General features: G+C 43.6%; 1 protein-coding gene across 3 annotated transcripts in view; it reads left to right on the top strand.

Moving 5' to 3' along the window:
* Positions 1 to 6,773, top strand: part of tmem117 (transmembrane protein 117) — a 57,524-nt gene extending 50,751 nt beyond the window's left edge. For all 3 annotated transcript variants that reach the window (XM_047820180.1, XM_027140831.2, XM_047820179.1), the window contains one exon: positions 5,186 to 6,773. In XM_047820180.1, the coding sequence (XP_047676136.1) occupies positions 5,186 to 5,826 (641 nt within the window). In that variant the 3' untranslated portion in view covers positions 5,827 to 6,773. The remainder of the gene's footprint in view (positions 1 to 5,185) is intronic.
* The last annotated feature ends 5,727 nt before the right edge of the window (positions 6,774 to 12,500 follow it).

The following is a 12,500-nucleotide window of genomic DNA, read 5'->3' on the forward strand; positions in this document are numbered from 1 at the left end:
TTTTTTTTAAAGCGTACGTACACGTGTCCGGGACTGCGGCCTTTCAGCAGGCTGCCAGAGTTGTTATCGTCTCTTTGTTGGAGAGATTCTTTTCTCTTTTCATGTTCCAGCCATCAGTTACATCAAGTTGCCAAGTCACCGAACCAAAAACGCTCACCTAGTTTTACAGAGTCTCAGAAGTAAATCCCCTGGAATTTGAGTCTGTGGTTATCAGCAGCTGCCAGCGCTTTGTTTGCACTTTTTGTGTGTCAGACTCTGTTCGCGTCCCAGCTATCTATCGATGTGATCAAAGTGCAAAATTGATGTCAGATATATCCAAGGAAATGTAAAACCACTAAAGCCCCGTTCACACTGCAGGTAAAAGTGGCCCAGACCTGATTTTTTTTTTCAAGTGACCAGGTCAGACTTTTTCAGGAGTAGTGTGAACACTCAAATCTGGCCCAGATCTGATTTTTTTCAAATCAGATTCAGACCACTTCCATATGTGGTCCTGAATCAGCCCCAAATCTGATTTTGTTTCCAACGTGGCCGCGGTGTGAACAACCCGAGGCAGATCCGACACGACTTTTACGTCGATCTACATCGACATTCGTCACAATTACGTGCCGGCGAGTAAGCAGACAAACGCGACCACGCCTACAAAACGGATCAGATAATCGAAAGTCGCCCTCGACATCCGAAAATTTTCAAAACACCGCGTCTCTGTGCTGCCGTCACACACACATTTAGAAAGAAAAGCGAAAAAATTCTTACTCCCTCCGTAACCCCGCCAACTTTAGCGCGACGGCGTGCCGCGTGTGACGTCATCGCTATCGTTCGTTTGCGCATGCGGGTCGATTCGAAACAGCAAACGGTTCACACTGGTTTCTGATATAGGCCACATTTTAAAAGGTAATGTGAACAGCCAAACAAAAAAAAATCAGATCTGAGCAAAATATCCGAATCGAGCGTTAAGACCTGCAGTGTGAACGTGCCCTATGACATTTGCAATGAAGTGTGGTGGCAAAACAGAAAACACCCAAAAGCTACTTTCCTCAAATTCCTTCACATGTCACACACACTGGTTTGTGCTATTTGTATGATTGTTGCATGCACTATGAATGCGTTATTCTTTCCTACAGCAAAGCATCTCTGATCTCACATCCGATGAATCTGTGGTCTTTTACATACTTTCCGATGTACAATGCTTCGCGATATACGACGTCTCTTTTAAAAGGTGCCCTTCCACACAAAACCGTTTTTACTTGTATCTTTTGATATGTGTTAGGTCCGTATGCTGCTCAGAGTGACGTAGAAACGATCGAGCTCATTACTATTCATGAGCTCTCCCACTCGAGACCGCGCCCACAGAATCCGTGTAGCTCAGTGAGTTTCTATACAGCAAGGGTGGCTGAACGTCGATATACCTGAAGAAGCCATTCTGCCGCAATTCCAGGTGATTGTAAACAAAGTTCCTCTATCCTAGGCTACTTATGTCCTTTTTACACCGGAAAGAACCGGGTGCTGGTTCAGAGCTAGTGCTGGTGCTGGTTCAAAGTTGGTTCCACTGGAGAACCTTCTAAGAACCGGTTTGCCTTTCCGCCGGTTAGAGAGCCGTCACAGCGCCGAGTGTGACGTCACTGTATACGTGGCTCGAAACAAGGTAACCGAGGCATTTTTTACCACAAAAAAATGTTACAGAGTCCGTGGTAATGAAATACGTGTCCCAGGGCATCTTTAAGACATTAAGTCGGAACCAGTCTGCAGAGTAAAGAAGAGCTGATCAAATTAACGCTCATCACATACAGTAACAGTCTGAAACAGAGATTTCTTTGATGGAGAATTGTTAAGTAGAACAAAACGTTTGTATAGTGTTTGTGATGCACATTGATCTAAATCACCTGCTAGAGGAAAGGACAGATATATGGAGGTCTGGCTACAGGGAGTCAATAATGATTTTTTTTCCTGTGTGCTCCCTGGCTCTGAAGAAGAACAGATAATTGTGGGAGGGCAGGTTGCTTCCTATGAGCTTTTCAACTGACCTGAAAAACATCGCAGGCTCTTCAGCTCATTACTGAACCAGGCTGTTATTGAGGTGGTGAGCACACTCTTATTGGTAGCTGTGTAGAACTGGGTCAACAGCACCTGTTGTAGGTCGCTTGCTAAACTGTCACAGGAAGTACTGTACATCTTCTACAAAACCTTTATGGCGATACAGTTAGTGTTGGCTTCCCATGTACAGTATATGGTATATACTTGAATGTCTCGTCGGACATCATAGTCTTTTCCAGATGGGGTGATGGGGGCACTGCCTGAAATATAAAAAAATAAATAAAAAAAAACCCCACAATATCCGGTGTCCGATGTTTATGATTGGATTTTCAGAGGTGACTGTGCTGCTGCTACAAGCCAGAAAGCTTGTGATCCAGTTACAGGTGGAGGTAGCTGTACTGAGAAGATGAGCTTGTTGTAGAACAGATCCAGAGTGATTTCATTAAAGGTGCGGTCTCCGTTGTTTGAAAGCCAATGTTGATATTTGAAATCACCAAAACAAACACGCCCCTAACCCAAACGGGTCCCACCCCTGTATCGATAGCTCCGCCCACACGTACATACGTAACCCGGGCGACTAACGGAAAGAAACGTGTCTATCATAGCTGAAGGGAAGAACAATACGATTGTAGATAAACAAACAAGCAAAAATGCCACACAAGCATAATGATGTAAAGGACAAAGGCATATATTAGTTCTGTGCAACAAAGCAAAACCAACGTTACTCACCTATCGAGAAGGAAAAAAGCGCCTCGGCGTCTTAAGTAAAGTCGGCCACATATTCACAGGTCGGAGTTTCCCGAGTCGATAACTCCTGAGCTAAACGCTGTTACTACACAAAACGCGGTTGTAGCTGCCTCTCTACATTACTACGATAGAAAAGAGGTGTTATTTGTGTAGTAACAGTGTTTAGCTCAGGAGTTATTGACTCGGGAAACTCCAACCTGTGAATATGTGGCCGACTTCCTGCTCCTTCAGTTCTCTCCAGCGCTGGAAAGCTGATCCTATATTAACACGTCCTACTTCTTGTCCTTATCGTAAGTCTTTCTTCTCTTTCTTTCTTTGTTTTTATCCTCCATGTCGATGTTAAAACCGCTTTCTGCTAACGTCACACACGCGCACCGAACACTCTCTCCGCCCATATCGACAAAACACGCCCCTTTCTGCTCATTGGCTACACGTCTGTTTTGTTTTTTATTTTGTTTGTCGGCCCGACTCGGTTTTCTGAAGCATTTCTCAAACATCGGAGACCCCACCTTTAACTTCCAAGCTGAAGCAAAGGAACTGAAGCAAAGGAACTGTTTTTTTAGCTGCTCAGACCCTTAGTACTGTACCTCGACTGGCAACGATCGACTTCAGAGTTTTTTAACAGTAACTTTGGCCGATATCTTATTTACCTGTGACCAGATGAGAGCAAATTGATATTCGGCTGGAATAAGTCATGAGATCTAAGGACAAGCGACTCGATAGACGTCACAGCGAGACCTCTCGCTCAGCAACTGAGGACACGCTGTCTGAACTTAACTATGAGGTTTCTTTACTGACCTTCCCCAGAGTTGGCTTAGTAGTGGAGCTATAATTACCTCATTTATCTTCAGCGTACATATTACCGCTGCTCTGTGTAGTCCGTCATACGGTATGAATACGGAGACAATACGCTCTCTCGGTATACAGATATATTGCTATGCTGCCTCCTTTTCCTGCCTCTTTCCTCTTTTTTATTCTACCAGATATTGTATAGAAAATAATTAACGTGTGTGTTGTTCTTTATTATTAATACAGTTTTAGCAAACCAACGCAAATATTAATAAATATCTGGGTAAATTATGACTATCAGATTTAGTTCCTCTGAAGTTCCTTGGACTAATGATACTCATTACTCACTTATTGGAATTGTTAAAACTGTCACTGATTCTGAATATATAATTGACTTCTCCTACGTTTCGTTCATGGCGTAAACGCGTTTGCTTGCATCAAAGATTATTATCCAAGTGTTAGCAAATCTCTGAAACTTCTGCACCTTCTCTGTTTACTTTGATGGTTCTTGTGAAAGGTCTCATACATAATCAGCTATTAGAAGTTCAGAAATTCATCCTCATATTCGTGTTCTTGGCTGATAGGAATGGAACCTGAATGATTTCCAACTCCGATGCCTCTTTTCCACCAAAAAGTACCGAGTGCTGGTTCATAGCTAGCGCTGGTGCTGGTTCAAAGGTTCCACTGTCGAACCTTCTAAGAACCGGTTTGCCTTACCACCGGCTAGAGAGCCGTCACAGCGCCGAGTGTGACGTCACTGTATACGTGTCACGTTTCCCAGCGCAGCAACGTTAGCGCAGCGGCAGCAAACACAAACACAACAACAATGGCGGATGTTGCTTTACTGTTAATTCTCATGGCTACATCGGCATCCAAACGCGGCGAATAAAATGTGTACGTGCGGCTCCGTGTAATCTGTATAAAAGTTAGTCTTAGCATGTAGCTACCTACTATCATGTTTGCTGATAATTGATTATATGGCAGTAAAGTAAAAGTGTATTAAACATAGGTATTTTATCAAATGCGCTAACAGTAGCCCCGCCCACAGCTCCTGACACAAGCGGTTCTTAAGTCTAGACCAGCAACGTTTTGGTGCTACTTAAGAACCACTTTTCCTGGTTCGGAGCCGGTGCTTTGGCGGTCGAAACAGAAAGAACTGGTTCTAAATTAGGCTCCGAACCTGCACTCAAACTGCCTCAGTGGAAAAGGGGCATTATAGCTCACCCACATTAAGATTCAACCTATTGTAGATACTGAGGTGGGTTTTTTGTGTTCACCGCGGTTGTAAAACGCGGTTATTGGGTGAGTTATAGTCGCTTTCCCACCAGCCAATCCACCTGCCTCTCACTGGAGGTTTATTGCTTATTTTTCACACCGTTCAGATTAAACTCTGTAGACCGTTGTGTGAAATAGTCAAGCCAACCTGTCTGGCACCAGGACCCTTTCCTCATTCTGATGTTTGATGTGGATATGAACCGAGGATCTTGACCTCCATCTGGACGATTTAATGCATTACACTGCTGCCACATGACTGGCTGATTGGATATTTGCATGAATGCAGGTTTTTCAAAATAAAGATAAATAACTCCCTGATTTTTTGTTGTTGTTGTTGTTGCAGGTAAATGGTTTAACTACGGTATCATCTTCTTGGTCCTCATTCTTGATTTAAACATGTGGAAGAACCAGATCTTCTATAAGCCTTATGAGTATGGCCAGTATGTTGGACCAGGAGAGAAGATATTCACGGTAGAGGAGCCGGAAACACTCGGCCACTTCAACCGCAGCACTTTAACATGGGACTGGCGATCGAATAACGTAGACCCAGGCACCAACCTCACATACGTCCACAGAGACATGTTCCTCCACAGCCGCTACATCGGTGCCAGCCTAGAAGTCAAATGCTTGGCATTCGTTCCAAGCTTAGCCGCCTTTATCCTCTTCGTCTTCCTCATTTGGTTTTTCGGCCGTTTCCAGGACAGCGAAACGTTCCTGGAAAGCCAGGACAAGACGTACGAACGTATCAAACGTAAGTCGCCGTCAGATTTTGGCGTCACACCTGACGACGTACACGTATCGATGAACGAGACCTTGAAAAGGAGCGGCAATCCGACGTTGCTGCTAGTGGACACTCATCATTTCGGGTCCTCTACTAACTCCATATCCCCCTGTTCTAACGAGACCCAGGAGACGCATCCTAGCAGCTCCGGAGATAAAGCTGCATGTGCCGAAGCTGCAGATGTTAACAAACTGACTCCATAACCTTAAGCAAAGCTAATATAAACTCTGGAGAGTTGAGTTCTGTTTCTGCTGAGCTTCTCCAACTCCATCTTTGCCTCGACGGGAGCGTTAATGACGACCAAGTCAATAACTTTACACATGACTCTTAACACCGCCCGCAAAGAGACATCATAAGCTGGCAGTTAAACTCTTCAGAGACCTGCTTTCAAACTCGTACTAGAGGAGAAGGTATAAAATCGCACAGCGTGTTTTTCTACGTTTTTAAATAATGAGCTTTTCGAGACAACACCAGTGGCGAACGCAAATTTCGGTACTTCCGATGGTTCGACTTCGCTTTCGTTCGAATATTACGTACGGTCGAAAAATGCTTCTTTTTATTTTTTGATTGATTTATTTATTTTACATATTTTTATTGAGCTACTTTGGTGCTCACTTGGAAAATCTGTTTAGAAACTGAGCGCACGGCAAAACGGTCACGAGGAATGTTTTTGCCAGAAAAATCCGTGCCTCCGGTAGTCGTGTCCGTTATCGGGCGATAGAATTAAAGGTCTTTTTTGAGACGTCATTACGTTATACCGATCTGTTATGCAATACGGTGTTTTCACGGTGTCTTGGGTTTTTTTTTTTTGTTTGTTTGCTTTTTGTTTTTTTCAATTATGATGAATTAAAACATTTTGTTAAAAAAATAAACAAACAAACAAACAAACAAATAAATAAAATCGTACCAAAACCATTTATACCAAAAAGAAAACTGAAAAAAAAAAAAAATAGTAATCATCATGTAGTGTTGAATTTTCACGTACATCTTGACCGTTTGTCAAATATGTAATATTTTTGCACGTATTTTGCTGCCATATTTGATCTTTATCGGTCGTTCGAGACGTGTTTGTCTGTATTTGTTCTCTTTTTTTTTCTTTCCCCGTTTCACATTACGCTGTTACGGTAATTAAGTTTACTTTCCTAATAAACCATGAACATTTGTTGATTAAATCTCCTTTACACGTCCTGTGTAGCGTTATAGATTAATTACGTTTCTCGATGACGTCCGAGTCGTCGTTGTTTTGTGAAAATGAAGCTTTTGGTCTTGAAACGATTCCAGAAGACCGACTGTATTCCATTTTAAACAGTCTCGGTCCACGGTGACCCTGTTGCCAAGCAACTCCTCAGCACCGACCCCTTCCAGCTGCTGCCCCAATTAGTTCATTAGGGAGGGAAAATAACTTTGTGCAGCCAAGGCAAACCAAGTCGTTTAGAAGAAAATTTGGTAAATGACCATCAGCTCCAATTAAGGCCCACGTATAAAGGCTAAAAAAAAACATGCATTACTGAATCTTACCAGAAGACTTTCAAATGCATCATTCATTCATTCATTCATTAGGGACCAGAATCAAGTTTATTTGCCAAGTGTGTTGACACACACAAAGAATTTGGTTCCAGCTGCTCACAAACGTACAGATATAAATAACACTAAACACTATTCATTCATTCATAAGGGACAATTATTTGAACGTATTTGTTATTCATTCATTCAATACCGCTTATCCGAACTACCTCGGGTCACGGGCAGCCTGTGCCTATCTCAGGCGTCATCGGGCATCGAGGCAGGATACACCCTGGACGGAGTGCCAACCCATCACAGGGCACACACACACTCTCTCATTCACTCACACACTACGGACAATTTTCCAGAGATGCCAATCAACCTACCATGCATGTCTTTGGACCGGGGGAGGAAACCGGAGTACCCGGAGGAAACCCCCGAGGCACGGGGAGAACATGCAAACTCCACACACACAAGCCGGAGGCGGGAATCGAACCCCAAACCTGGAGGTGTGAGGCAAACGTGCTAACCACTAAGCCACCGTGCCCCCTATTTAAAATTTTATCTATCTATCTATCTATCTATCTATCTATCTATCTATTTATTTATTTATTCATTTATTACTTATTTATTTTTAAAACTGTGTCAGAATGGAATGAGGCTTTTGAATGTGTAAAATTATTTCAGGAAAAAAATGGATACGATTATTTATTTATTTATTTATTTATTTATTTATACCATGTCCCCTCCATATTTGTTATTATTAACGTTAGTAATTACGGCATAAGGGCTCAAGTAATTACGTACTGGTTCTAGGTAATAAACGTACTTTAATTTTGTACTTCTATTGCATTTGGAAGACACTCTTATCCAGAGCAACTTACATTTATACATCTGAGCAGTTGAGGGTTGACGGCCTTGTTTAAGAGACCTGTGATTCAAAGTCCAAGCGATAATCCAAGGCCGTGACCACTTGGCTACGATTTCTCATATAATGCACGGACATTTGGTGTCTCCTCACTCGGTCAACAACGAGGACATTTACACAACACTATTAAGAGTTAAAAAGAAGAATAAAGAGTCAATTAACGACGTACATGTGTGTAAAAAATAAATATATACAGTAAAGATATCTCACATGTATACAGAAACGTATACGGTACGATACACAAAGAGTAAAACCATTAGAGACATACTGCACATCGTATAAAGGAGATTCTACGGAGACGGACGGAGCGAGCGAGCGGGATCGGATACGAAACGAACGACGACGGCTAAAAAAGTCCGCAAACTACTAGCCCTTTAATTACAAGACAAACATAATCTATCTGCTTTACTTGATGTCTAGACCCCGAAACAGTAAGAGAGACAGCAGCTGCATCTGAGATCAAATCGAGTTGTTCTCCGTCTGGCCGTCGTCTAAATTTCTCCCAGATCGGTTGTCATGTCGTCTCTCTCGCCATCTAGCATATCACAGTATCAGTCGATAAGTCTGCCATCAAGCCTCGACAGAGCTTGAACTCGGAGCGCTCTCGGAATCTGTCAGACTTCCATCATGATTTCTCCTGTGAGATTGTGGTAAGGATATTTTTGTCAGCTTCTGGTGGGTGTGTGTGTGTGTGTGTGTGTGTGCGTGTGTGTGTGGTTGAGCCCTGAGATTGCCTTCGACACTCACACAGCACGGGCGGACCGTCGGACGAATCCCATGGTAGAGTCCGTCACTTGTTCAGAAGTGAAATTCAAAGAGACTCGCGTTTTTTTTCCTCTCTCTCTCTCTCTCTCTCTCTCTCTCTCTCTCTCTCTCTTTCACTCTCCCCGTCATTCCCTTTGAGTCGCCTATTCCACAGTCATGAAACTACTTTTTTTTTTTTTTTTTTTAAATCAACCCTGCTGCAGGAAAAAGGTAAGACGATATCAGAAAGTCATCCTTCCATTAAAAAACGATGGAAAATGAAAGATTACGCATTCTACTTTCCAGTGTAATAGCGATCTTCCAAATTTAGTCGATTGAAAGATTTTATCATGATGACAGAAGAGTATGAAAAAAAAATCGTTCTAATTACTTTTGCCACAGAAATAACTCACTGTGGTGAAGAATTATTCATCATTAGTAATTGCTTTATCCTCAGGATCGCTGCAAAGCCAGAGCTTCTCCTGGGAACGTGGACACGGCCAGCACGGGGCATCGGGTACACACTTATTCATGCACTGGGCAATATGTCAGGGAGTGGCGGGCACGGTGGCTTAGTGGTTAGCACGTTTGCCTCACACCTCCACGGTCGGGGGTTCGATTCCCGCCTCCACCTTGTGTGTGTGGAGTTTGCATGTTCTCCCCGTGCCTCGGGGGTTTCCTCCGGGTACTCCGGTTTCCTCCCCCAGTCCAAAGACATGCATGGTAGGTTGATTGGCATCTCTGGAAAATTGTCCGTAGTGTGTGAGTGTGTGAGTGAATGAGAGTGTGTGTGTGCCCTGTGATGGGTCGGCACTCCGTCCAGGGTGTATCCTGCCTCGATGCCCGATGACGCCTGAGATAGCCACAGGCTCCCCGTGACCCGAGAAGTTCGGATAAGCGGTAGAAGATGAATGAATGAATATTTATAGTAGAGTTTTGGGTTTTTAATAATGACTCAATCAGACCTAAGGTGCTGTAAAAGCTCACAGTTAGATCGTCTTGTCTTTCGTTTAAATGTCTATTAGCCTAATGTTGTTATTATCCTAACGCAAACCACTGAAGCTAATTACTAAACGTGTCTAAAGGCAGACTCGCTAGTATTAGCTCCCTTTAGGTAGAGGCATCTGTTGCACTGCTCTCATCTCTCCAGTAGAAAATTGGACATTTAGGAGCCAGCTGGACAAACCCAGCGCGCCCGCTGTGTCTCCACTTTCTAGCCTCTGGCAAAAAGCCACCACTCACTGAGAGCTGCTGAAGCCGGTCGTGCCAGGAGATACTGTTGCCAAATCCATCCCAAACACCCTGAGCTAGGTGTTATCCTACTGGCATTTCACTGATAATAAGACCATAATGGTGAAGTATATTCCTGTGACCTTAGTTCATTCTCCTCTAAGGCCACATTCTGAACCCAAATTAACCTTTTAAAATTTAGTAGTGAAACTCTTTCAGGGTCTTTTCATAGATGACGATTTTTTTTTTCTGCTTCTAGGAATTTCTTTGCTTTATTCTTAGAATTAGACTGTAATAAAAAAATGTAATAAAAAAGGGCACGGTGGCTTTTACTTAGCACGTTCGCCTCACACGTCCAGGGTCGGGGGTTCGGATCCCGCCTCCGCCTTGTGTGTGTGGAGTTTGCATGTTCTCCCCGTGCCTCGGGGGTTTCCTCCGGGTACTCCGGTTTCCTCCCCCGGTCCAAAGACATGCATGGTAGGTTGATTGGCATCTCTGGAAAATTGTCCGTAGTGTGTGTGTGTGTGTGTGTGAATGAGAGTGTGTGTGTGCCCTGCGATGGGTTGGCACTCCGTCCAGGGTGTATCCTGCCTCGATGCCCGATGATGCCTGAGATAGGCACAGGCTCCCGTGACCCGAGGTAGTTCAGATAAGCGGTCACCTCCATCTCCTAGAACCCACTCACTGCCTCATTTACAGTCACTGGACATTCAGACCTTCCCAAGCCTTTGTTTACCATCTTTGGCTTGTCGGTTTGAGGTTATTTCTGCCCCTGGTTACTGATTCTCACCTAGGGCATTTTATCATGTTTACTGATTGACTGACCTGTGCCTGAGTCTGGCTTACCTTCTTACGCCTTACTCGCACTCGCATCTGTTTCAGTAGCTCTGTCGTGATACTCATCCTCAACCGGAACCTTATATTTCCCAGTGCATGTACTGTAGCAGACCAGTAGCTGAACGCTACGTACAGTACGTGCTACTCAGAAACATACATCTCTAAGTGTAAGCTAGCTCTAATAAAAACAGGTAGGAATCTGTATGTAGTATTTATGGGTTTAGTTCACAGCAGAAACAACTGCCTCTTTTCCACCGGAAAGAACCGGGTGCTGGTTCAGAGCTAGCGCTGGTGCTGGTTCAAAGTTGGTTCCACTGGCGAACCTTCTAAGAACCGGTTTGCCTTTCCGTCGGTTTGAGAGCGTCACAGAGCCAAGTGTGACGTCACTGTATACGTGTCACGTGTCCCAGCGACGTTAGCGCAGCAGCGACAAACACATCAACAATGCCGGATGTTACTTTACTGTTAATGCTCATGGCTTTGAGAACCTACATTAACACCCAAACGTGGCGAATAAAACGTGTACGTGCGGCCGCCGTGTAATCTGTATAAACGGAGGTTGTGATCGATAAAGTACATAACGTTATTTTATCATTAACACAGAAAAAGTTAGCCTTAGCATGTAGCTACCTACTAGCATGTGTGCTGATAATGTATCATATCGCGGTAAAGTAAAAGTGTATTAAACATTAGTATACTTAAGGTACATTATAAAATGCGCTAACAGTAGCCCCGCCCACAGCCCCGCCCACAGCTCCTGACGCAAGCGGTTCTTAAGTCTAGACCAGCAACGTTCTGGTGCTACTTAAGAACCACTTTTCCTGGTTCAGAGCCGGTGTTTGGCGGTCGAAACAGAAAGAACTGGCTCTAAATTAGGCTCCGAACCTGTACTCGAACTGCCTCGGTGGAAAAGAGGCAAACAACAACCTCTGTCAAGGAAAACAATTCTAAGACATGCTGTTTAAATACATTTAATGTCCTACAGTACCGAAGTCCAGAGCACGACCAGTTAAAAGATGTTCATCATTGCGAGCCGAACTCTTACGCTCCATCCACGAAGACACTAAAATAAAATGACAGCTTCATCTAAAGTTAAGGGAAGATCAATAACAGGATATTGGGCTGGATATTGTGATTAAAAGTGCACATCTCCTGACTGTAACGTTTGTGCGTTATCGTGCACCGTCGTTCTCCATACAGTACGATTGACAATGTCGATACACGACGTGATCTGACTGTCAACAAGCGCGGTCCATGACTACAAAGAGACAGAGAGAGCTTTCATATTATTAGATATTATAATAGAGTGGCAGTGCAGCAACCCCTCATTACAAAGATAAATACATATTTGAGAGTTCGGTGGTAGTAAAACCACAGGCGGTGGTCTGAGACGATGGCCAGATGAGACATTCATCAACATGTAAATGAATGTGTACTGTACACCAGGCCTTTTTAAAGGGACGGTCACTGAAAATCTATACTGTACAGTACAAAGACTGTTTATTCCAGGATAACCGCCTTATACAGTACGCAGGGCACAAGGGCACACTGAAGACGACAAAAATGATCATATCATATATTATCTCCTTTGCAGTAGCTAGATCTCAACCCATTTTAACATCTACAGATATTTTG

Source organism: Tachysurus fulvidraco, chromosome 10, assembly GCF_022655615.1.
Source record: "Tachysurus fulvidraco isolate hzauxx_2018 chromosome 10, HZAU_PFXX_2.0, whole genome shotgun sequence".
NCBI classification, from domain to species: Eukaryota; Metazoa; Chordata; class Actinopteri; order Siluriformes; family Bagridae; genus Tachysurus; species Tachysurus fulvidraco.